The following is a 27,633-nucleotide window of genomic DNA, read 5'->3' on the forward strand; positions in this document are numbered from 1 at the left end:
TGAAATAGTTAAGCTTTTCTGAACATGTTAACCCAGATCAGGGTTTTATTACCGATCCCACATTATGTTTAAACACAGTAATGTGTTAAGTTCAATGTACTATAGCCAGCTGTTTGTATGTATGTATGTATGTATGTATGTATGTATGTATGTATGTATGTATGTGTTGGGTCTTCGTTGCTGTGCACAGGCTTTCTCTAGTTGTGGCGAGTGGGGGCTATTCTTTGTTGCGACGTGCGGGCTTCTCATTGCAGTGGCTTTTTTTGTTGTGGAGCATGGGCTCTGGTACGCGGGCTCAGTAGTTAAGTTGTTGTGGCTTGCGGGCTCTAGAGCGCAGGCTCAGTAGTTGTGGCACATGGGCTTAGTTGCTCCACGGCATGTGGGATCTTCCTGGACCAGGGCTCAAACCCGTGTCCCCTGCATTGGTAGGCAGATTCTTAACCACTGCCCCACCAGGGAAGCCCTAGCCAGCTATTTTTATTTCAGTCCTACCCTTAGATTCTAGATAAATTTGAGGCCAGAAGAGCGATTGCATCATATTACCTATTTTTGTTAAATATTAATTCTGTCAACAAGAACTACTCCCACAAATACCATAAAATTCTATACTTGAAAGGCCACCTAGAGAGCATAAAGCTCCTGTATTTAAACCCAATCAAATCAGACTTTTTTCTACTTAGATGGCAAATGTGTCATCTGTTCTTACTGCATCAGTTTCTCTTAACAATGTACAGAGAGCACAATTCAGTGAAATAATTCTTGTTAGAAACTCCAAATACCAATAGCTTTTAGTATGTCAAAAATCGTGACCTTGGTACTGAAGGAAAAAGGATAGTCTGTTCCACAAGTATTTAAAAAAATATTTCTAATGGCCTTTAACTCTGGGATCTTGCACACAATTTAAGAAAATCTATGCTTCTACAAGCAGTAGATTAAGTTTCTACAAGCAGTGTATTCAGTTTTCATCTAAAATGAACCGTGCTGGGTCCAACCGTGGTGAATGAAGTAGGCGGATTTGTGTAGCACGTGCAGAGTAGGCTTGAGGCGGCTGCTAACTTAAGCTTAAATACAGCTGGTTTCTCTACAGTTAAACACAACTTGCCTAACCTGGAGGAGAAAAATAAATGGAACAAACCAACCGTGTAAAGGCAATACAGCTTACCCTTGAACAACATGGGTTTGAACTGCGTGGGTTCACTTCTACGGGGATTTTTTTCAATACATACACTACTATGTTTACGAACAGCAATTGGTTGAATCCAAGGACGTGAGGGTCAACTACGGGACTTGAGCAGGTGCAGATTTTGGTATCCATGGAGGGCTCTGGAACCAATCTTCGTGGATACCGAGGGACTATCCTTTAGTCTCAGTATCAGGCTCATGCCACTATTGGTAAGGCAAGACTCAAGGAATGGCAGACCTGGGCATTTGTTTTGACTATTTGTGATTCATCTGAACGGTCCATATCACACTCTCTAGATGGCCCAGGTACAAATGCAAATGGCACCCAGGGCAGGGCTGGTATGAAGGGGAGAGTCAGATGGAGGAGGTGCACCCAGCCAGGGGCCTCACTTCCACATCACAGTAAGGTGGTCTGTTCTCAGTAAGACTATGAAGGGAATGCTTAAATTTTTTAGTTATATTTTACTACGTTTCATGGAGGAAATTATATTCCCAGGTACACTGTATGAATCTGAGGAATCTGGAAGTATTCCCGACGAAGGTCACGAGTCTATTCTATATTCAAATATTCTGCAAACAGTAGCAATACAAAGTTTCTCAAATAGTACCTTCTATTTATGACTCAAAGTTGAAACTTAACTAAGAAATATTGCTTTACTGAAAGTTAAGAATGATGGGATAGGACAGCGAACTCTTAAATTGTCATGAAAGAATAGCCGTCTAATTACCACACCTTTCAAAATGAAGAGGAGACAAATAACCTGAAAATGTAAAGCTCAGATTTTACAAGCCCTCCGTCGTAAGATCTTAAATCCTAGCCCAATGTCCTCAAGGATATCTGAAACTAAGAAGCCTTAGAGGGAAGTGAGTAGAGGTTAAAAAACCATTGGCAGCCTCACTTCTGTCACTTTCATCTTATAGCTTGGAGAGCCACAGGGCTATTATTAGTCTTACAGGGAGAGCACGCGGATTCCCTTTCCTCTGGGTGGAGTTACGATGAAAGGCAGACACAAGTACCCACAAAAAGAACCTCCAGAACTCAAAGATCTCCAACTGGAAAAAATGGAGTTGATGCCTTCTTTAGCACTAAAAGTTGCTTGCATCCTGAGAGGATAATTAGCTACAAAAAATATTTTCACTTTCAGAGGTATGTTCAGCAATAAGCTTTAGTTTCTGTTGCAGAAATTAAATTCAATGTGGAATCAAAATATATTCTGCTATTTTATTATAGGGACTATTGTATAAAGAAAATAACACAAATCCAATTTCACTCATAAAAGCCTGATGACTCTCCTGGAGAGAAAGAAAATAGCATGGAGAGGAACAAAAGGTCCTTCTCTGAACAATGGTTTCCTAGGTTCATCCTTTCAAATGTGGGCCAAATCATGAATTCCAGTTAACACACACCTCAGAGGGAGCCAAGTTGAGAATGTGCAGAACAAAGAATTTATTCAGCGACCACTTGGATGTTTTTCCTTCTCAAAAATAATGAAAGCAAGAGGAGTCCAGATGGGAATGCAGCCACTTTGGGAGAGGAATCCTTTACTGAGATAAACAGCAAGGCTCTGTAAATAAATCCCCAGTATTACATGAGGACTTTTAGAAAGACAACTAGGTTTTTTTTTGGTTGTCTGTTGTGATTAAACTATTTCTACATGGTATTCTAGTATTTCTGAAATAGTTAAGTGACAATGTTTTATGTCTTTTAAGATAAAAGACATCATTGTGTGGTTTTTAAAATCTCCAACTTTCTGCTCTCAACTTGAACCAATGACTCTTGAAGCATAGCTGGGATCTGTTTTCCTTGGCGCCCTGTTCTTGCTGGACCGGGTTCCTGAGGCTCAGATGAGTCAGGCTCACATTTTTGCTCCAGAGACCTTCCTTCTACCCACAGCAGCTCCTGGAACGGAGACTTCTCCCCACCAGCTCTGAGGGTTCCTGATCCTTCTGCAGTGCGGGGGCCACAAAAACACTCAGAGATGTGATCAAGACAAGCACAGTGATGGGGAAAGGACAGTGCATGGACAGAAAGAAGTTGGCTTCTTCTAAGAGGGCACTAGCAGGTTCTTGAGTTAAACCGTCTCCTTCATTAGCCTAGGTAATTTGGGGTAACTGAATTTATAGTGCAATGATTTAAAATTATGTAGTCCATTTGTATTCACATTTTTTTTTTTTTTTTTTTTTTGCGGTATGCGGGCCTCTCACTGTTGTGGCCTCCCCCGTTGCGGAGCACAGGCTCCGGACGCGCAGGCTCAGCGGCCATGGCTCATGGGCCCAGCCGCTCCGCGGCATATGGGATCCTCCCAGACCGGGGCACGAACCCGTATCCCCTGCATCGGCAGGCGGACTCTCAACCACTTGCGCCACCAGGGAGGCCCTGTATTCACATTTTAAGAGTACTTTATCGAGTTCAATTTTTGGCCGAGGTTCTTAGTTCACAGTGCTGCATTTTACAGTGAATTCGAGACAAAAGTGCTAGGGCATCCTGGTTAAGGAAGAGTTCATCAGTTATCACCTGTGAGGGAATCCACTGTGACTTTCAACTTAACAGCAAACCTCGTTTTGTTACTTTCTGGGATCCCTCAACCCCTCTCCTTTTGCTTACTTTACTCAGGACTGAGTGTTTTAACATATCCACTATTTTCTTTTACATTCAGAGCAGTGGAAAAATATGTTTCTGTTGTACTAGTGGATTTCCCTTCTCACAATTCTTTATTAACAAAGTGAAACAAACACAGACACTCAACCAAAAAACCTGCATTCTCTTGCCACTGTTGTATCACTCATCTCCAAAAGACAAAGACTGTCAAAGATGATGACAGGGCTTCCCTGGTGACGCAGTGGTTGAGAGTCCGCCTGCCGATGCAGGGGACGCGGGTTCGTGCCCCTCTCTGGGAAGATCCCACATACCGCGGAGCGGCTGGGCCCGTGAGCCATGGCCGCTGAGCCTGCGCTCCGCAACGGGAGAGGCCACAACAGTGCGAGGCCCACGTACCCCCACACCAAAAAAAAAAAAAAAAAAAAAAAAAAGATGATAATATGGTCAACGTCACCTCAAAGAGTCCGCCAAGTTCTAGTTCATATGGCTACTGAGCGTGCAGTGATGATTTCTGTTGATATCACATGAAAATGAAAGAGTAAAGCCCAAATAACCATTGTACAGAGCTGAATGCTTTGCTGGAATACATCTTCACTTATCCTGATGGCTTTGGAATGCTGCCATGCTTTGAAAACCACTAGTGCATGCATCTCACTTTTAAGTTTTTGATTTCTAGTAAAATATGGGAAGTCTTAAAGCTAGTGCTTATGGGCCTGGTGTTATTTAAATTTGGGGCAGAGATTCAGAGAAAAGCTTGGGAGGCACACTCACCGCCTCTCCAGTGGGCGCCCGTCACTGGAGATGCTTCGAGGAATGTTGGCGGCTCTTTCTGGAGGAGGCATCTTCCCGTCTCCTTTCCCGGCATTCAGCCTCGAGGTCATGGGACTCTGCACCTGGGATGGAACTTGAGGTGAATGAGGCCCCTTGTTGGCATTCCTCTGCCATTTGTTATTATTTCGAAAGGGAAACTTGAATTCGTAGGAAACCCCTTCGTTCATTTTGTACTCCATCACTGGCATGCGGTAGGTCTCAGAGCAACTCCTAGGGGGAGGGCACAGAGAGAAGAAAAATCAACATTGCTTTTTCTTGTTGGTGGAACCACACTGATTCTCATTAACAGTTAAAACGGATCAAACACTTCATTCTCAGTTTCAAACCATCTTTCAATCATTAGGCCTATAATTATTTTCCTTTCAAAAACCAGGATCCCAGGAAGTATTATACTAGTATTTTCCTTTGATCAATCCTAAATGGTGAGTCTGAGATATGGAGTCTTGAAAATTCAGTGAGACCTATGGTCACCCTGGTGGGGATAGGGGTGGAGTAGGGGACAGAGCCAGCACTGAGACCTGGGGAGGGAAGGTGCCCAGACAGCATGGTGGGAACAGACTCCTAAGATGGGGTCTCGGAGGGAAGAGTCAGCTTTATATCCTTAATCCTAAGGGAAGCTTTAGATCCTTCCCTTATGATTAAGGATCTAAAAGGGTATATAGTTTTGAATTCGTTGGGATCCCGATAGTTAAAAATAAGTGGGGAAAATTCTTGAAATCCAAACTGAGAGCCAAATTTAGCTCAGGAGGAGGGGAAAAAAAAGCCAGTTATTGAAATCAGCAATTATCAAATCACCAGGGAACAAAGCATAATCTGAAATCAGGCCTTTTTTCCTCCCTTGAAAGCCAGAAATCTCCCATAGCAGAGCTGTCCCCAGGCAGCAGTCTGAGTGAAATTAACGGCAGGCACTCATGTCTTCCATCACTTTACCCTCTTTTTGTGCCATCATTCCATCCCCCAAAACTTAGGAAACGAGGAACCCACTTTCCATTACCTTTACCCAAACAACCAAGGAAGGTTTGACCCATTATTGACTTGATAGAAAAATTACTGAAAAAACCTACCCCCACCAAAACATTAACTCAAACTGTGCATTTGAATTTCATCACTAAGAGAAAAAATGACTTTCTTTCTTAAAGACGTTTCAAAGATTGAGAAGCAGGTGGGAAGGTCTAGAAAGAAAAGATTAAGAGTAATTATGAAACAGTCCTTTAAGAGGTACTTCAGAGATAGCATAAGGAGAGTCCAGCTCAGTGCTGCCCAACAGAAATACAATATAAGCCACAAATAGGAGCCATGTATGTAAGTTTTAAATGTCTAGCAGCCATACTACAAAAATAAAACGAGCAGCTTCCCTGGTGGCGCAGTGGTTGAGAGTCCGCCTGCCGATGCAGGGGACGCGGGTTCGTGCCCCGGTCCGGGAAGATCCCACATGCCGCGGAGCGGCTAGGCCCGTGAGCCATGGCCGCTGAGCCTGTGCGTCCGGAGCCTGTGCTCCTCAACGGGAGAGGCCACAACAGTGAGAGGCCCAGGTACCGCAAAGAAATAAAAAATAAAAAAGTAAAAAATAAAAATAAATAAATAAATAAAACGAAACAGGTGAAATTAATAATACATTTTATTTAATTCAATATATCCAAAATGCTATCATTTCAACATGTAATCAATAAATCAGTATTAAAAAATTTATGAGACATTTTACATTCTTGTAAATTTGGAGTGTATTTTATACTTAGAGCATGCCTCACTTGGGGCCAGCCACGTTACAATGGCTCTGTAGCCACAGGTGACTCATGGCTCCTGTACTGGACAGTGTAGGTCCAAAGGGCATCCAGCTGAAGGCCTGGTCTTGATTTGGGGAAGGTGCTTATGTTGGTGGGAGAATGAACACAATGGAACGGGCCCCCCTCTATGACCCTGTCCATGTATCTCAGGGTATGACTCATGATATTTTAAATGTACCCCACCATGCGTCCTCTCCTACGTCTCCATGACAGCCACGAGTTTTGAAAAGTGCAGCTTTTGGAGTATGTGCATTTGCTGGGGTCCTTGCCCTCCTCAGTCTTAGCCCAAGTCTCCAATGGGCACCTTTGCTTGGAGTTTCCTTAACCTCTCCCTCCGACTCCTCAAAAGCCTAGGTCAATCTTAATCTGACCCTATGCCCAAGATGCTGTTGTGCCCCTTTTAATGGTTTGATGACAATGGCTTTCAAATGTTTTGGACCACAATCCTGGTGACAAGTACATTTTACATTGTGATACAGCACAACCACAAATACACACACACATACACCCTTCTCTGTCAGCTTCCATTCTGCTGTATTCTGTGTTAATCCAGTTCATTAAAAAAATACATTGGGTACAACCTCCTAAACTGATTTCATGATCTACTTAAGAATTACGATCTACAGTTCGCAAAACACTGTATGGCCTACTTGACATTAGTTTCAGCAGTTGTTGACTTCTTATATAATAAATGCTTTTCTCTGAAATGAAGGATTATCACCTTAGGCCTTGATATAATTTCTAGCTTTGAATCAATATTTCTGACTAAAATATGCCATTACCATACTTTTTTGGTTGTTAACACAGGTGTTACTGCAGTATATCTGAAGTCTTTCATTTCTGATCATGCAGTATCTACAGCTCTGGATCTGAAAATACAAGAATGTTGCAAGAATGCAAGAATGCAAAATGCAAGAATGTTGTAGCTTGCCAAGGGAATATTAATAAAAATTTATAATAATGCATGGAAAAATTTCTTTCTACCTCAAAATCAGCACTAGCTTTGCTTCTCCTCAGCACTGGTCTGTTTAACTTGTAAACTCAGTGGATATATCATCCATGTCCCTTTCTTTTTTTTTTTTTTTTTTTTTGCGGTACGCAGGCCTGTCACTGTTGTGGCCTCCCCCGTTGCAGAGCGCAGGCTCAGCAGCCACGGCTCACGGGCCCAGCCACTCTGCGGCATGTGGGATCTTCCCAGACCGGGGCACGAACCTGTGTCCCCTGCATCGGCAGGTGGACTCTCAACCACTGCGCCACTAGGGAAGCCCCATGTCCCTTTCTGCTGGCTGCTAGGAACCAACCACATGTACAGAACACGTACAGACCTTTATCATGTATTCCAGGGCTAAACTTTTCAAAAATTTCTCCCTTGGCCACGTTTTCCATTTACCTCCCCCCATTCCCCATTTCCCTACCACACATACACAGAGATTCCCTCATTGAATTTTAATTCTGTACCTCCATAGGCTGATTCAAGCCCATATTGCATCAGGGTAGAGAATAAGTAAATAATTAAAACAGAAACAATAATGATGTAATATCAAATAGACAATATCAGCTTTGGGGCCTTAGTTTCTTTGTAAAATGAAAGACTTGTAATTGATAATTACTAAACTTTCTTCTAGTTCAAGCACTCTTTGAAAGAGTCTTTTAAGCTGCATAATGTTTAATACTAAAACTGGTGAAAAGATCCCATTAGCCAAAGATTTTGTCTCCTCTCTAGTCTATGTTTCATCCCCACCACTCTTAGCATATTATTAGAGACCTTCTGCATATGCCATAATCATAGAATGAAGTACGATAAGGCCAAAGCAGGGAGAGAAGATTCATTTACAGAGAATGAAAAGCAAAGATTCCACAGTGCTGAACCTTTGCCATCCTGCTGCTTCTGACAGCCTTCTACGGGGTGGGCGGGACACCACTAGCTTCTGCTCCCTTCCTTATTCCTATGAGAATGATGCATGGAATCCAGAAGGGGGCAGTACACTGAAGGACAAAGATAAAAGCTGGCTTTTAATGACATGCATGAAAGTTCATAAAAGGATTTATATCGTATTACTCCAAGTAAAATCTGGTGTTGAACAATAAAAACTCAGGTACCTAGAGCTCACGATGGGCCAGCACTAAAATGGCTGCCCTACACCAACTCTCTGAAGTACGAGTATCATTATCCCCATTTATCAGATGGGGAAATAGAGGCCTAGAGAGATTAATTTGCAAAGACTACACAGTCAAGAAGAAGTGGCAGAGCCAGGATTTGAACCCACAGAATAAGTCTACTTGTAGATTAGTCTTATTTTATTCACTAAGTAAAGAACATTTCTACTCCAGGTTCGCAAACTTCATCTTATACTGACTATTGCATTTCATTCGGGCATGGACTATGACAAAATGTCAACAATTCTTAAAGAGCTATGGTCAAAAGGAATTACAATTTCGGTGCTAAAAGTGACACACGGTGACAAGCTGAAACCATAACTTAATTGAAAAGTCACTCCATCTTCTTTCTCTTTTTCAGTCTTTTCATTCTAACTTTTTCCTCTAATTCCTTATTACCCACTACTCTCTCCTTTATTCCAAAGACACTAAGAAATACAGATAGAAAAATCAGCCGAGCGGTATATTGAACAGAACATCACAACACCTGGACTCCTGAATCAGAAAAGTTGGATGTCTGGGGACAGCTGTGTCCCTTATCATTCATGTGACTTTGGCTTGGAAAAAAAAAACTTAACCTCTTTGAACCAAAGTTCCTCATCTAAAAAAAAAATGAGACTTGAACCAGATGATTTCTCACAGCCCTTCTAGCTCTAAAGCAGGATGCTTTTGCACTTTGAAATAATTGTTTTTTAAAATGAAGAAAAAACTTTGCAACCCATTCTTACTTAAAAGGTAATCTGGTCCTTTTAGGTAACATGTTTTTAGCTCTTCCTCTTGAATGGCCCTTGATTGCTTTCTTTAGGGAACTACATTCAATATTTGGTAATAACCTATATGGGAAAAGAATCTGAAAAAGAATATATACACATATATGTAAATACATAACTGGATCACTGCGCTGTACACCTGAAATTAACACAACAATGTAAATCAACTATACTTCAACTAAAAAAACAAACCCATAGGCTGGTGGCCCTCAACAGAATGATGGCCTGCCACTCCCATGAGATACCATTCATAGCATCACAACTGAATCTGCTATTTGGGTACTTCTAATTTTGCCTAGAGAATGACTGCTCAAGAGTCAGAGGTCACAGACACCAAGACATACACTCTGATTGGCGATGGAGGGGGTGGGGGTCCCTCCTGCAGTGCAACATCTTACTCCCTGGGGGGAGCCTTCTGCAGCCAAATCCCAAACCTGTTTCTGCCAAGATTGCTTCCATCAAGCTGTCATCCTAGTTGGCCTCATTCACTCTCTGGGCAGCTACTAAACCTCTCTAACCCTCATCCTCCTCATTGTTTCAATGGAAATAAGGCTGCCATGAAGATTTTTTTTTAAAGCCCAGTACACAGCAGGGGCTCAGGAATTTTGCTTTACTTTCTGGGTCCTCTCCTCTCTTTAAAACAGTTGCCTCTGGAAACAATTCACAGAGGGTCTGCTTGTGTCCTGCGAATAGGGAAAAGAGCTTGATTTAACAGGTGTTACTAAAGCCCCATTTGTTGTTGTTAAACTGGCTTTTTCACTTACAAGCAGCTCATGCAGCTGAATATCAAAAAAACAAACAACCCAATCCAAAAATGGGCAGAAGACCTAAATAAACATTTCTCCAAAGAAGATATACAGACTGCAAACAAACACCTGAAAGAATGCTCAACATCATTAATCATTAGAGAAATGCAAATCAAAACTACAATGAGATATCATCTCACACCAGTCAGAATGGCCATCATCAAAAAATCTAGAAACAATAAATGCTGGAGAGGGTGTGGAGAAAAGGGAACCCTCTTGCACTGTTGGTGGGAATGTAAATTGATACAGCCACTATGGAGAACAGTATGGAGGTTCCTTAAAAAACTAAAAATAGAACTACCATACGACCCAGAAATCCCACTACTGGGCACATACCCTGAGAAAACCATAATTCAAAGAGTCATGTACCACAGTGTTCATTGCAGCTCTATTTACAATAGCCAGGACATGGAAGCAACCTAAGTGTCCATCAACAGATGAATGGATAAAGAAGATATGGCACATATATACAATGGAATATTTCTCAGCCTTAAAAAGAAATGAAATTGAGTTATTCGTAGTGAGGTGGATGGACCCAGAGTCTGTCATAAAGAATGAAGTAAGTCAGAAAGAGAAAAACAAATACCGTATGCTAACACATATATATGGAATCTAAAAAAAAAAAAAAATGGTTATGAAGAACCTAGGAGCAGGACGGGAATAAAGACACAGACCTACTAGAGCATGGACTTGAGGATATGAGGAGGGGGAAGGGTAAGCTGTGACAAAGTGAGAGAGTGGCATGGACATATATACACTACCAAACGTAAAATAGATAGCTAGTGGGAAGCAGCCGCATAGCACAGGGAGATCAGCTCGGTGCTTTGTGACCACCTAGAGGGGTGGGATAGGGAGGGTGGGAGGGAGGAAGACGCAAGAGGGAGGGGATATGGGGATATACTTATATGTATAGCTGATTCACTTTGTTATAAAGCAGAAACTAACACACCATTGTAAAGCAATTATACTCCAATAAAGATGTTAAGAAAACAAAACAAAAACAAAACAAAAACCACCTGCCTTTTCAAAACTAGGGACTCTTCCATGTGAACATACGTGTTTGTGATTACATATGATCCCCACGCCGGTGCGTGTCCTGGGACCCTCGGATCCCGGTGACCCTGAGAAGCACGCCGCTGGGGCCGGAGGGCAGCGTATTTCCAGGAGGCCTGCTCTTCCTGGCACTAGAGCGGCAGCACCAGCTGACAGACAGGAGAGTGACTAGTCAAAGAGCAGAGTAGTTAGCTGCAAGGACAACAGCTGTGGGCGTGTCAAGTGCGGAGGAGAGGAAAAAAGTGACAGAAGAGCATTATCTTATTTTGTTGAAAATTGTACCAAGGTGTTAATGCTTCAACTATTCCTTTGAAGTGGTTTCTGAAGGTGGGAAGGGGAGAGCAGGCTTCTAGTCCTCCAGAGGTATCAAGGGCATCATTTCAGACCCACCTAGAAGGTCTGATGGTGGCTTTTCGGGTGGAAACTCTAGAGCAAGGGGCAGAGTGGGTCTCCCAGGCCTGAGGGGCTGTGCGGCGCGCTGCTCCTTCAGCCCAGCCCCCCATCCCACGCTCTAATGGGGGCAGGTTCCTAAGACTCTTCTGTTCCGTCACTGCCAGCTCCCTGGCTATGACACGATGACAATGATGCCCCAGAAGCGGTGCTGGGAGATGAAGACAAATACAGCAAATACTACAAACCAAGGTTCTTTTCCCCAACAGAAAACCAGTTTACCATCGTATCTCTGCTTATGCTGGTACATAGGAAAGGATTTGTGTCCCAAGCATACAAAGTTAAGAGTTTGGATTCTGAAGTTAGACCTGAATTTGCCAGATGAGGCTGGGGAGTTACTAACCTTTCTGAGTGTTGGTTTCCTTTAATTTGGAGTAATATTAATACTACTACTTCATAGGGTCATTATAAGGATTAGATGTGCTAATCCATATAAAAGTGTTTTTTCTAGGGTCTGGCACATTAAAGTAATACTCAGCAAATATTAGTTGTTTTTACCAATACACCACAGAGGATGTATCTAGCCTAGTATTTTGCTGTAGACAAATCACCTCCTGTCATGGACCTATCATCTATCCAGGGCCAGGCCTTTGGACCCATCTTTCTAGTAACTACTATTCACAATTCAATGTCAGTAATGTTGCCCATTCCATCCTATCTCCTCACGCATTCGCACACACCTATTTCCCTCTCCCCCATACGAACTGAAGAGCTTAGAAGCACGGTGAAAGACCCCTGAGCAGACAAGATGGTGTCGCAAGATCTACAGGCTTCCTCTTGAGTAGATTAGTCCTTAGACCAGCATCTCTAACTCTGTACTAAGGTTGACAAGGTACACAGCTTGGTTATCTTCTCCAGTTTATAGATGCCTGTTTAGACATATAAACTATAAAGCAGACAATTTGTAGGAAAGACCTCGGGATGGAAAACAGACAAGAGGAAGAGGAGGAGGATCACAGAGCACTTGGAGAGTGTTGTAAGGACCCAGCTGCCTTTCTGATCGCCCTCAAGAGTCATTCTTGAATTGTGGTTCAGCAAAATACTTAACATTAATACGATGTGGTTGAGGAAATGAAGGCAGCACTTTCAGGATATACCCTCCCTGTCCTCAAGACAACTAAAACAAAAAGTTCTGGATATAAATTCTGGTTTCCAGGGAAATCCAGTCATCCGGATGGGAGCAATTCTTAAAACTATCAGACAAAGGGATTTTCACCACATTCTGACATTAGCACATAATTTTCGGGCCATCTAGGAGGTAAGCAGTATTAAATACCATCCCAAGCACAGTCTGGTCTACAACACTTGGTTTCAAGAACTGAAGTACATTGATATTGTCATTGCGCTTACTTTTTCAAGGGCACAAAAAACCCCCCCATAAGTGTTTACATATTCTGCCATCTGATGTTCATGAATCTATGAGAGCTCAGGTGTAGGACTGGTCATGTTTTGGGGGAAAAAATAGCATAAAGAATATTGTCTTGGCTTTAGAAAGCCTAAGAATTAATTGCTGAAGCTTAACAGAAACTCTTAGAAAATAATGGGTTCAAAGCAAATTAACAGATTGAAAAAAAAAAACCAGCGAAAACAGCATGTGCATGCCCAAAGGAGAAAAGAAACAGTTGATTAAATTTGTTCCATCAGGAAACCTCCCCAGAGACAGAGAAATTAAATTTTCAACAGTGCTGCTGGCTTGGCAGGAGCTGGGAGGGGCGGGGAGCTCCTGGGCTTCCCTTTGGGAAAATCTGGGAACCAAACTGCCCAAGCATCACAAGCAGGACCAGCTCATTTGAAGCCAATTTCTGACACATGCAGATGCAGTTAAGAAAAAGCTTGGTAAGTCACATTCAGCCCTCCAGGCTGAGAGAGCAGGGGTCAAAAACAGCACTTTGCATTTTGGACAGCAATTGGATACAAATGGGAGATTTGGGGGAAAAAGAGTGTCATGGAACATAAAAGAAAAACGTCTAACAGTTTGTCACGCTGAGTCTCTTTTTAACATTAAGTGTTCACTGTTTCTCAGCTACTGGTGCAAGATGTTTAAAATGGATATTACCAGACATCTCTCTCTGTAATGGTGACTTTATATACTCAGAGATGTAAATCCTGTGAATGGTCCAAGTTAGTGATTCTTTCCAGCTGCTGCTGCCACATGCTGAAAGGGAGCTCTGGCCTGAGTTAGACTTTCCATGGAGGGAACTTTCATCATTGCATGGTATCCTAGCGCTCCTCATAACCTCCTACACTCTGACCCAGTTGGGGATGTTCTCCACGGTACACAAATGGCCCTGGACTCTCAGACCTACCTCCGTGGGGTGCAGTCATCATGTGGGGGGATAATGACAACTTTCACGGTGACAGACGTTCTCAGGAGATCGATCATCTGCTCGTGGCTCAGAGTGGCCACCGCCACCTTGCAGATCTCCACCAGCCGGCTGCCCTGCCTCAGCCCTGCCTGCCAGGCATAGCCGTAGGGCTCCACATCTGCCACGATGCCCTCGTAGTTGACGTGGAAGCCAAGCTGTCCCAGCCCATTCCTTCGCAGAGTCATCTCCACCGATTCACAGCCCTTTGACACGAACTAGACAAAGAAACAGAAGATGCACAGTTTAATGAATGCAATAGGGTCTTCAGTGGTACGCATGGCAAGCAGGGTTATTTCTGAATACCCTAATGCCAGCTGAAGAGCAGCCTGGTTATTTTGCCTTCACTAATCTCCATTCATTAGGCCAAAAAGAACATACTTGTCTCAGCGGCTTCTCAGAGACCTACAGGGAGCTGGCAGCAAAGAAAAACGGTATTCTGCTACTCATTTTGCCCTTAAGACAGACATTCAAAGCAGCAGATACCCGATCCAACAATTCTTTTCACCGACTAAAGCAGATTGGCTGGGCTACATCATCAGTCACAAGGCAATGGGATCAGGTCACATGCAAATGAGTTTCCAACAAAAACGCACAATGTGTCTTCCCCCACTTGTTCTACTACTTTTCCTTCTGAAAAAAATGATGGGAAGCAAGTGTGACATAAACTCTTGTGTTCCTTCGCATTGTTAAGGGAGTTTTCAGAGGAGCTAATAAAACGGAACAAGCTTCTGTAACTTAGCTCTAGCCTGTACTGAAAGCTTTATGAAAGGGACATGCATGTAGGTAAGTGGAAGGAAAACACTGACCTGAAGCCTTTTGACAATCTCTTTGATGTCCTCATTGTTAATGAAACTCTCCACGGACACACATTCACCTCGCTCGTAGAAGATTTTGAGGCTGGTGTCAGTTGAGGTCCACCCTATCACATCTCTGCAGGAACAGTTGAAAACCACACTCTTTGTTTCCTGTTCGATGAGGACGATGAACTCGTTGGAGACCCCGAGCAGGCAGTCTATCTCCATAGCCTTGTTGTAGTCTTTGGCCCGGACAGCCCACACAATGGCCCCCATGCTACTGAGCTCAGCTCCTGGGTAGGGCTTAGACTTTTCTTTCTTCTTGGAGGCCAGAGAGATGAACGGAAACTTGCCGGACGGGTCAATAGGGGTGTTGGTGACATTCTTTTCTGCCAGATCTTTCAGGTATTCTTGACGTGTCCGGGTTGCCATGGCCCGGAACTTCTCCGACTTATGAGCAGCATTTTCTGCATTAATCACTTTGGCCAAAAGGAAGTCCCTGAACACATTTGACTTAGGGAAAGTGACCCCTTTGGGGATGGGAGGTCCAAAGGAAGGCACATCTCTGGACCTGGTGACGGCCACACTAAGAGACAAAGCAAAGATCAATAAGAGGCTTGTCAATACTTCTCAGACTCACAGCATGAGAATAAAATACACTTTCTCAAAGACAAAGATGCCCTTCAGAAGGAAAATAACTGTCATCGTCCCACAAGAAACAACACACACTTCTACTTAACAAGTGCATACTTTTCATCCACTCATATTTAGGATTTATAGAACAAAATTTTTTCTAGGTCAAAATACCCCAAAAGCTTAAACTAAAAATTTAAACCAACCGTAACTCCATGAAAAAAAAGATTTATTGTAATATTCTTCATAGTAGATAACATTTTAAATCCCTAGTGATTATTTCCAAAGGGGGGAGGGCGTTGGCTACTATAACCATATAACCTTTCAGAACAAGCACAGATTATGTAAGAACATAAATGTTATCCCCATTTTAGATATGATGCCCACAGCAGTCAGCTTATAATGAAAATATCCACAGATGCATGACATAAAAGAAATGGATTAAATTTTTTAAAAATTAAACAAATATTATTTGTTGTCCTATGTATCAGGCCTTAAGCAACCAGATCAAAGAGCATAATTTTAAAACAAAAACTGAAATCTGAGTAACAGAAAGAGATTATGATTTTTTTTTGGTAATAGCAACAGTGCTTTAAAATCATATTTTTAAACTTTGGTTCCAATTCTCTACTTTTGGTATGGGAGCCTGACTATTTGTGAGACTATGCTCCTTTTCCCATTCCTTTAAGCAAGACTGATTTAAGAAAGCCTGTTCCACATGGACATATATACACTACCAAACGTAAAATAGATAGCTAGTCGGAAGCAGCCGCATAGCACAGGGAGATCAGCTCGGTGGTCTGTGACCACCTAGAGGGGTGGGATAGGTAGGGTGGGAGAGAGGGAGACGCAAGAGGGAAGAGATATGGGGACATATGTATATGTATAACTGATTCACTTTGTTATAAAGCAGAAACTAACACACCATTGTAAAGTAATTATACTCCAATAAATATGTTTAAAAAAAAAAAAAAAAAAGAAAGCCTGTTCCAGTCATTTCCTCTGCATCTACACTGTTAAAATTGGGACTAAGAAAAGGATCATACAATCTGTAAGAACCTATTATTTGTAATCTCAAAAGGAAAAAGACTAAGTTTTTCCTAAAACAATAATAACAACAACAACAGAAATTAAATGGAGATAGGTTGTGTGTTTTATATTTCAAGGTCTCCTTCCAGGACCTCAGCGAAGTTTGAGAGGGCTGGAAATGAAGATTCTAACAGATCAAACATCCCTTTTTCAAATTATCTAATTATTTAAAAGTGAGTCAATTATGCAACCGTACTAAGTATCAGCAGAGCAACACAAAATGTGTTTCTCCAGAACTCCCAGAATGGAAAGGACATAATCAGAGAGTGTGCATCTTTCAAATTAAACTGAAGAGCTCTGCTGCACTATTTTTTCTTTATTTCAAGGGTTTGCTTGAAGATATTCAGCTTTGCTTTTCAAAAAATGATGGTTGCTTGTGAAAATAGGATAAATAAATAAAAATCAGCAACCTCAGAAGACAAACTATATATTTTGTTAGAAAATGCCACGAGATGGCCTATTTCTGAAAATGGCTTTTCAAAAATTCATTAAAAAAAAAAGAAAAGAAAAAGACTACCTAGTTCACTTCACGACAAAGAAAGGTGGCAAGCAACATCCCATTTTCTAACTGGAGATGAGAATTCACAGAAACCTCCACATGCGTGATAGCCTAATTACATCAGTATTAGAAAGGCAATTTTTCTTGTGTAATGTGAACTGTCTGGCTTGAATGCTGACAGCTATATAATTTTAATTTGATTATGTTATTTTTTTTTCAAGTCAAGCAGATGACGCTAATATCCAGATTTGCTAGCTTTTCTAAGAGGAATCCCGTAAGGATCCAGAAATATTTAGTATCTTTCATTTTTAAATTGGCAATTTCTTCTCTTGCTAATTTCACATCATTATTCTTTCGCAAGAAACAGCTGTGATTTTATTTTAAATAAGGAGAAGAAAATGCCTAGCAGGTGTCGATATGAGGACCATCCATCCACTTGCCCCTTAAATTCACTGGTTATCTATAGATCTATTTATTAACTAATAGGACTTTAGACAAACATATACTGAAAACCCACCAATAATTAGAAGCCTATAGAATGAACCATGAGGGAAAAGACTGAACCCTTAACATATAATTATCAGTGATTCATCACGGTAGGGAGGTAAATGATACAAACACTAAAATCAGCTTTGCATCATTAGAAACAGAATCCTCACAGAAGATGATGAGGAAGATGATACCCTAGAATGTTCTTTTCAAATAAAGAGTTTTGTTTTGGGTAAATTTAACTTTCAAGTTTTTCTACAAGGTTAAAAGCTCATTAATTTAGATGCCACTAATTCTGAACTCTTAATAAGGCCTGTTTTAAGTTAAGTAGAGAGAATATTTTTGCCTTCCTAAGAAAAGCCTTTCTAGAATTTCAGTGTGCTATATATAGATACTTGAGGTGTATTAATTATAAATGGTTTTTTCTATTTTTAAAAGCAGATTCCAAAGGGCTTCTTGTCTACACTTATGTTTGCCTACTATGCAATATTGTATCTCCTTAGAAATAATAGATTCTTTAAAATTATAGCCATGCCTTGTTTGCTCAGCATTGTCAAGGACTAGTATGTTCTACTCAAGAGGGTTATCTAGATCACAGAACAGACAGAAGGTCAGAGGCTGAAACAGTTACGGAAAGTTAGCAGTGGGGGGTGGGGGACTTAGAGAAGTCAGGGCTCCTCAAACTCTGCCAATAAAATCTTGAGTTTCATCTTAACACTCATCTTGATTTTGCATTCCACTGAAGAATATTTGTATTCATTCTAACACGAAAATCTGTCCTGTTCCCCAAATCTTGGAGTACAACTGAGGGAGCAGGAAGGTGTTCTGTTTCACTCTCATCTGACGCATCCCTGGACCTCCTTTTGAACAGCTGGTAGACATTCTTCACTGCTCCAGGAAACAGACTCAGAGAAGTAAAATGATTTGCCCAGAGCTTGTTAGAGAAAGCCAGGACTGGAATCTGAGCTTCTGGATGGCCAGCAGTGTGACAAGACCACACTTATTCCCTGAGTGTGGAATCTTCCACTCTTGAGGTGCTTGCAAAAGGGACCATCCACAAGAGTCACATGGCCAAAGAGACCACCATTATAGGCTGTTTCTAGTGGGCCTAGGCCTTTGTTGGCATCAAAGACCTTGGAAGAAGTAGCAAGTTGATACATGGGAATGTTCCAGAGGCATCTGAACAGAGGTCTCAATGAAAAAGAGTGAGAATAATAAGACACTTCAACTTCTGAAGCACCATGGAAACAACAATAAACAACGAAGTTTAAAAGGAAGGGAACTTAGCATCAAAACAGTAGAGGGAAGTTTCCCCTTGAAGCTTAGATCAGACTGCCAGCTTGGGGAGCTTTCCAAGAAAGCAGACCTTGGCAAAGGACAGGAAAGATGAGTGGCAGAACAAATGTGTGCCCACTGTTCCCTCTTGGGGCCTCTCCACTTCTAAGAGTCTTCAATCACCAGCACTCACTGGGCACCGACTATATGCCAGGACCGAGGATGAGATGTCACAGCCTCAGCCCTGCAGAAGCTCAAAGCCTGGTGGGGCTACAGCTCGGGGTGTGAGTGTTCTCCTAGGGAGGTGTAGCGCGCTACTGGAAACACTTCGGAACGGCACTTTGTCCAGTCCTGGGAGGTCAGGGGAGCACTCCCAGAGAAAAGAAGAGCAGGCGTTTATTGGATGAAAGTGGCAGGGGTGTGTGAGAAGAGGCATTCTTGCCCAGAGAGTGGCATGTGCAGAGAGGAGGGGCTGTAAGTAGCTCTATGCTGAGGGGAGGACTGGGAGAGGTGCCAGTGGACGCTGAGGGACAAGAGAGGCCAGACCTGAAGGGCTCCATGAAGTAGGCTATGCTGGGGACTCTCAAAGTTGCCCTACAGGGGGCTTCCCTGGTGGCGCAGTGGTTGAGAGTCCGCCTGCCGATGCAGGGGACACGGGTTCGTGCCCCGGTCCGGGAAGATCCCACATGCCACGGAGCGGCTGGGCCCGTGAGCCATGGGCGCTGAGCCTGCGCATCCGGAGCCTGTGCTTCGCAAGGGGAGAGGCCACAGCAGTGAGAGGCCCGCATACCGCAAAAAAAAAAAAAGTTGCCCTAAATGGTTTTAAGCACAAAGAGTGACACATTCAGAGTTTTGTCTTAGAAAGGTCAGCTACGTGGGACAACAGGGATGCTGATTAATGATGGCTTGGAATAGACTTTTCTGAAAGAAATTTCTACCTTCATTATTTTTCTTCCTGGTTGAAGCTTGCATATTTATTTATTTTTATTCAAGAGGAGAAAAGAAGAAAAAGGCATGGTCATTTAATGTGCATACACAACACTCCCTGCCTACACCAGATACTTTACTTATGGGATTTCAGGTAGATGTCAAGCCGCCTTCCATTGAACAGAAAGGGAAATTTAAAATCTCATATGTTTAACTGTCTGGTCTGATTCCAGGTGCTTTTTATACTACATCATGCTAACTCCTTTCAACATTTATTACATCTTAACCACTGAATACAGAAATCTTTCTGAGAGGAGTAACATATATATCTACCTTCCCAAACATAGTTACTGACCACAATTTAACATCTGTTTTTGAAGACAGTCTTTATAAAAACCACTTACTACTATACTAGTTTTGAAATGAACAATAATTCTTTAATTTCATCATATAGTGAATCAAAGTTCTACCTTTCAATTGTTGAAGATGTCCTAAGATTTTTAAATAGTCTGTCTGAAATGAATCCAAATAAGGCCCATACATCACAATTAATTAATTTTATCTTAAATTTTTATATTCTGTTAATGCCCCTCCAATTCTCTTACTTCACTTCTCTTTTATTTCTTGCAATTTATTTGTTGAAGAAACTGGGCTATGTGTCACATAGTCCAGAGACTGAATTTTGCTGAATACATACATGTTCTTTGGTCTTTTGTATTTCCTGGCCTCTCTAGAGGTTTGATTGGATTCACATTCAATTTTGGGAAGAGAGGATAAGACTAATTTCTAGATGGGGTTGTAGTCTTCCATTATGAGACATGCATCTGTCTCTTTTTATGATGTTTGCAGTCTTTGATGATGAATGCCTAGATCCATTAATTTATTACTAGTTAAAAAAAATGGTGACAAAGATTTTGCACCATGTTTTTACAAAGTGAGGCCCTTGGGGTGAGTGACGGATATTTGGTTGTTTGGTCCCAAACCAAGTGACCCCAGACTGCTATGCTTATTGAATTTGTACCTTTAACGTGAATCGTTTTTCTACGTCTCCCTTATTGGTAATCACTTATTGATGCTTTCAGTACATCCTTGCCACTAAACGGCTCATCTTTTTGATTTGTTGCATCTAATCTGCTCTATCAACTGAAACCAGACAGTTAAGCTCTTTGTAATGATACAAGTAAAATAATAGAGACCAGAGGGTCCTCGTATCAGGTATGGGCATAATAAGCTTTTGTACACAGACTTAGTGATTAATTTCTGAGTTCTTGGCTATGTCTACTATTCAAGGTCAACTGGCCTCTGGAATTAACTTAAACTAGTCAGTTTTTCCTGTATAAACTTTCTAGTTCCGAGGGTGATACAACACACATTATTTCAGACCCTCATTTCCATATTCACTATAGGGATTTTTGTCACTTTGTTCCCCCGTTGAATCCCAGAGCCTAGAATAGTGCGTAGTATATTTTGATCAGGACTGTAAAGAACTAGTGAAAAATAAATGAATAACAATAAAACCTAAATTTGTGTTTCTGTATATAAATTACTTCGTACGGTGATGGTGAGTAAATTTTCCTAGAATTATTTATACAGTGTTATTTGCTGGCCAAGCATTCCAAGGGCTTCCACTGCCCACTAACCTTTCTGACAGCACAGCCTTCTTACTGTACTTTCCACTTTCCTTCCTGCGTCTACGTGTTCATCTATACCACTTTCCACCCCTAGACTCACAGAATTATTCTCATTTTGCCACTGAATTCCACCATCTGTGCTTCAAAACACACACCGAATCCTATTTCCTCAGTTAAATGTTCTTTATATCTTTAGCCTGTATTGACCCCACAATTCTCTACACAATTAGAGCAAGACACTCCTTTGAGGAAATAACTTTCCACACTTTGGGCACCAAGTAGATGTCAGTAAATAAAAGTGAGCATTCAGGGCTTCCCTGGTGGCGCAGTGGTTGAGAGCCGCCTGCCGATGCAGGGGACATGGGTTCGTGCCCCGGTCCGGGAAGATCCCACGTGCCGCGGAGCGGCTGGGCCCGTGAGCCATGGCCGCTGAGCCTGCGCGTCTGGAGCCTGTGCTCCGCAACAGGAAGAGGCCACAACAGTGAGAGGCCCGCGTACCACAAAAAAAAAAAAAAAAAAAAGTGAGTGTTCACAGTGGAGAAAGTGGGAACAAGAGATTTTAAATGATGAAAAGGCTTTGAATTATTCTAACTACACCTCTTAGAGATACATTAGATTTAAATAAAATTTGTACAAATTAAATGCATCTGTAAGCTTTCCCACCAGAGTATCCCTAAAGAAAGAGGCCTATAAATTCACATCTCTAGTAGTTTGGGGCCAATGTATAAGAAAAACCCACAGGTATGAAAACTCTTTGAAGACCCACATTGTATCTTAAAATTGATACAAATTTTCCATTCTACTTCATAATACATTTATTTTCTCATGAAAATAAACATCCCTTCCCCCAAGCATTAAAGACTACAAGAGAGGTACCCTAGTTATTCTGGGCCTTTAAACATCTCCTGGCATCACCACATACCCCAGGAAACACACCTACTTGAGTTTGAGAAGGACTGAGAAAAATTCATGTACCCAAAGTTTATAATAGGAAAAGATCACGACTTTAGTTCCAAAAATCACAGTGCACTGGGTCTTCAAGTAAGCTTGGCAATGAGGGGAATTCCAGACTAGCCCACGTCTTGTGAGCAGGGGTGTCCAGTGTCCTCCTGCAAAGGCTCCCAGCATCACAAGGTGGGCTTAAGAAGATGGGCTCTCCAGGTAAGAGATTAAAAATAAGAAAGAGAGAGAGCAAAAATCATGAGTTTCAGGCTGGGAAGGAGGGTTTGAAAAGAATAAAACAGATATCACTTACTCATCCAGCCAAGTAATGAAGAAGGTTCAGACACCTTTGCTCCTTATCAGTCTATTTAGACTTTCACTGGCCATACTTCCAGTGGCTACCGAGTACTGGAAATGTGGCTAGTATGACCAAAGAGTATTAAATCACATTAAATTTAAAAAACTGACACTCGATTCAGTTTTTCAAAAGTCTTTGAAGGAGAGGGAGACATACTTAAAAAGTATGTTTGCAATAAGCTATTATGAATCTACTTCTCTAATTGCAAATTTTATGAAATCTAAATACAGATTATTTCCAATGAAAACTGAGCATCCTGAGATGAGCTGTAAGTCAAAAATGCACTCCAGATTTCAAAGTCTTACTGCAAAAATATGTAAGATATCTCAGTAATTTTTAAAATTTAAAAATTACATGTTGAAATAATAATATTTGGATATATCAGGTAAATAAAATATACTATTGGGTCAAAAACCATATTGTTAAAATTAATTTTACCTATTTCTTGTTACTTTAAAAATATGGCTATTGGAAAATACAAAATTAATATGTGACTTGCATTACATTTCTATTGGACAGCACTTTATCTAAACAAACACCTTTAAAAGAAGAATCTCTTTTTAAAAGAAAGTACATAGCTTTCCACTCCCCAAACTTCCTAGTGACCACTGCAAAAAGGATTTAGCTTTCTATCTACAAAGTGGTATGAAATCCTTTGTGCGAATCCAGTACACAGAACATTTCAATTGCCTGGGGTATTTTCTAAATGCTAATAGTTCTCCACCCCAATTACAGTCAAATGTTCTGCACTAATTCTTTCCTTCTACACCTAAATAAAGCAGCTTTTGGGGACCATATTCTTGAGAAAAAGCTTCAGATCTAGGTTTTCTTTGTTTGAGTTTCCACACACTGAGTCTAGGAAACTACAGAACTCCCTGGTCTGGGGTTTTCATACTGGCACCCGAGAAGTTCAGGAATAGCTAGTACGTCAGCAGCAGGGGCAGCAAAGACCCCTACTGCACACGGCATGGAGGGAGACAGCATGGCAGAGCCATTAAGAGACTGGGCTCTAAAATCAGACTTGGTACATTCAAACCTAAACTCCATCCAGTACCAGCTGACGTCGTGTAAGTTACCTTACCCCTACGCGCTTAAATTTCCTCATCTGAAAACAGGGATTAAAACAGCACCTACCTCAGAGGTTTTAAAACTAAATGAGGGCTTCCCTGATGGCACAGTGGTTAAGGATCCGCCTGCCAATGCAGGGGACACGGGTTCGAGCCCTGGTCTAGGAAAATCCCACATGCTGCAGAGCAACTAAGCCCGTGAGCCGTAACTACTGAGCTGGTGCTCTAGAGCCCACAAGCCACAACTACTGAGCCCACGTGCCACAGCTACTGAAGCCCGCGTGCCTAGAGCCCGTGCTCCGCAACAAGAGAAGCCACCGCAATGAGATGCCCGTGCACCGCAACGAAGAGTAGCCCCCGCGTGCCACAACCAGAGAAAGCCCGCGTGCAGCAACGAAGACCCAACGCAGCCAAAAATAAATAAATAAAAAAAATAATTTTTTAAAAAAATTAAATGAGGTAACACAAATAAGGTGCCTAGATCAGAGCTGCGCTTCTAATTAAGAGCTCATCATACGTAGTTACTGTGGAATGGGGAAGGATGATGGCAGTCAGCTGGAGTCCAGTGTAACCTTGACTTGTTTTGTTCCCTGAACTTGCTTGTTCTCCTATATTTAACCTGCATTACACTTAGGATTAGACAGTTGTTGATCTCACAACAAACCAATTATCAGTCTGCACTGGCCACTTTCTGTGTAGGTGGCTCTGTTAATTCAAAAACAAAAATCCAAAATTAACAAAGCCTTGTCTTCTAAATTTTAGGGATGGAAAGATACGATAAGCTTTCATATTTTGAAAGGATAGATTCCTATTAGGACATCTTACTAATGCTAGAACACCCTCGCACATCTTCTTGGCACTACACTCACGTCAACACAGCATCACAGGTTCGTACCCTCTTCAACACCAACCCTCTCCAGGATTCTTGCAGAGGCCTCTGCAGGTAGATGCTTGAATTCTGATACTCATGAGACTAGGTCAACAAGGGACACTGAAACCATTCCACCAAATGCTTAACAAAGCATAGAAATACCCCTAAGATTGCAGTCAGAAATGTTAGAGGTAATCAAGTCAGCCCTAAGCAAGGGTTTGGGCTTTAAAAAAAAAAAAAAATTAATTAAAAAAAATTAAACTTCTCTTCCCTACTTATTATGATCATTCTTCTCTGCTTTTGGCATGGCAGAAGCAAAATATAATTAGCAGCATGAGTAATTAGCTGGTGTCCAGATGGCATGGATGAAGGATGCCACCTAAGAAGGAGGTGCAAATGGAAACGGCAGGTGTCTAACCAACATGTCTGGGGAATGTCAATGCCATCAGGTTACGTCATCCTGTGAATTCAGCCATCCCCAAGCATAGTTTAAAGACAGAAATAAATAGCAATAGACTTCCCACTGCCACTTCAGAAAGCAGAGTCGGAGGGGACCTTCGACGTGACCGCGCACCAATGCCCATCCAGCCACCTCTGGAGCCAGTACCTGTAACAGACACTGTCAGTGCAGGGGTTGTGAACCCTGACAATGACGAAAACGTGCTGAAAGTGGGATCGGATGTTTTTCGGGCTGAATGGCTGCGCTCCAGGCTCTTGGAAAACAATTGTTACGATATCGTTTCCAATGTGCCGCTTCCGTAGGAGCTAAAAGAAAACATAAGCAAGAGACATAAATGACAACGCTCTGCTTGTTCCTCCCCGATTCCCTTATGTAACTGTATTTAAAACATTCATTCATTATTAATCAGTACATATTAGGGGAGGTAACCTACACAGTTATTGTCAATATTTTAGCCGGTCTTATCATTCGCTCCAAGGAAGAATATGGAAATGAATATTCAGAAATTTCATAAAGCACACAGTCCATTCAAATAGATCTAACCAATCTCTAGCATATGACGCCAAGTCCCAGCATCTCCAAATCTTCAGTTTCCATAACAACAGCTTTGTTCCATTTTCATGTAAGAAAGAAACTTGCCATAGGGAATATTTTTTAAAGATGAGAACGGCTAAAGTAATTACAACGCAATTTATGTTCTGATTTAATTAGCTCCATTTAAAGAAATGTGGCTAAGGTGTTTTCTGATAATACTGTTTGTGGTACAAGCTGGGAATACAGAAATTAATAATATTCCAAAATGTTCTAACAGTTTTAAAGCAGGTTAAATAGCTTCTTTAATTACAGTGAAAGTTGCTTAAGACCACCTTCTGTTTCACGTTAAACGGTGTTTTGGAAAGGTGGCTTTCAAATTCAGGCACTCCAAATCATCCTAGATCAGCACCTCTCTAGGAAGGGGTTATTAGGGAGTTTAACTCAACCATGTGAAGAAAAACTGAACAAAATTTGTATTACTCATATTTATTACATGGAGGCTCCTACCAGGAGGAAAACAACTAAACATGACATTTATATAAACTATCCATTAGACATAAGCTTGTATTTATAAACCTTCTAAAAAAGGTTTAAAAAAAGGTCTCCGCTTTAACTTACACAGATTACGTATCAGTAAAATCAGTGATTGAGTATTGGCTGCCAGCTGGGAGAAACAATAGCCTATTAGATTAGGGTTGAGAATTGGGAGTTAGAATGTTCAGGAAATGTACTTTAACCTTAGGAATTTTAAAGCATCCCGAATGATCTTCTAATGAGGCTGTATACTTCATTTCTAAACATGCTATATTATCAGATGTTACAGAAATAAAGGCTGCTCTGTATTGATTGCTATATAAAATATACCCATCATCAAAGAATATTAATCTCCTCAGGATCTTGAACCTATCAAGCTCAAATACAATCTATGTAAATGTCATTCCTGCATAGATGCCATTGTCTTTTTGATACAATGTCATTCTTCCTTCAAAATATGGCCTGCTATGTAATGTTACTGTCTTACTAAAGGACCCAAATACAAATAAACCTATCCATCTCACATTATATATAATGAAAAAAAAGACAGTATTTATAAACCAATTTCTGGAAAAAGATTTTTTTTTTTTTTTTTTTTTTTCTTTTTGCGGTATGTGGGCCTCTCACTGTTGTGGCCTCTCCCGTTGCGGAGCACAGGCTCCGGACGCGCAGGCCCAGCGGCCATGGCTCACGGGCCCAGCCGCTCCGCGGCATATGGGATCCTCCCAGACCGGGGCACGAACCCGTATCCCCTGCATCGGCAGGCGGACTCTTAACCACTTGCGCCACCAGGGAGGCCCGGAAAAAGATTTTGAAAGACACATTCTTTCCGGTTTTTCCAAGCATAACATAATCTATGTAGAAGAAATAAATTCTTTAGCTAGAGAATTTAAAATTTCTTAATATGTAGAATACCAATAATTCTTTCACTCTGATTCAGGACCATAATACTTTTGCCTTGATTGGACCCCAAATTAAATAATTTGGATGGATGTCCACTTAAATGCCAACTCACTCAGCTCAGCCCTTTGACTCATTTAGCTGGATATACAACTGAGTCTTGTTACTAAATTTTTTACCCCCATTCCCCCACATGTTACCTTTCTCTGCTGAGCAATCAGGTAGAATAAGCTTTCATCTCCCCTTTAAAGATCATTTGTTGATGTTCTTAAATTCTCTCTACTGTCTGGTCAGAATGAGCTTAGTATATTTTTCTTAGCATGGTGTTTTCCTCTCAAAAATCTAAAACTTGGAATTTGCATAAAACAAACTGTCAACAAACTCCAGATAGGGGAATTTATCTTAAAATAGGTTTATTTCAGATTTATAGCTGATTCATTGCTTTGCTTCCTACATTTTGATTGCTTTGGTAATTGTAAGAGGCAAGATTTTTTTTTTTTTTTTTTGCGGTACGCGGGCCTCTCACTGTTGTGGCCTCTCCCGTTGCGGAGCACAGGCTCCAGACGCGCAGGCTCAGCGGCCATGGCTCACGGGCCCAGCCGCCCCGCAGCATGTGGGATCTTCCCGGACCG

General features: G+C 41.5%; 1 protein-coding gene across 7 annotated transcripts in view; it reads right to left on the reverse strand.

The window, feature by feature from the left end:
* The window catches only part of SIPA1L1 (signal induced proliferation associated 1 like 1), a 186,746-nt gene that overhangs the window by 58,820 nt on the left and 100,293 nt on the right, over positions 1-27,633 (reverse strand). For all 7 annotated transcript variants that reach the window (XM_060095913.1, XM_060095912.1, XM_060095911.1 and 4 more), the window contains exons 7-10: positions 25,181-25,338; positions 14,805-15,378; positions 13,939-14,213; positions 4,553-4,822 (exon numbers count right to left, since the gene is read on the reverse strand). In XM_060095913.1, the coding sequence (XP_059951896.1) occupies positions 4,553-4,822; positions 13,939-14,213; positions 14,805-15,378; positions 25,181-25,338 (1,277 nt within the window). The remainder of the gene's footprint in view (positions 1-4,552; positions 4,823-13,938; positions 14,214-14,804; positions 15,379-25,180; positions 25,339-27,633) is intronic.

This window comes from Mesoplodon densirostris, chromosome 4 (assembly GCF_025265405.1).
Source record: "Mesoplodon densirostris isolate mMesDen1 chromosome 4, mMesDen1 primary haplotype, whole genome shotgun sequence".
Classification (NCBI taxonomy): Eukaryota; Metazoa; Chordata; class Mammalia; order Artiodactyla; family Ziphiidae; genus Mesoplodon; species Mesoplodon densirostris.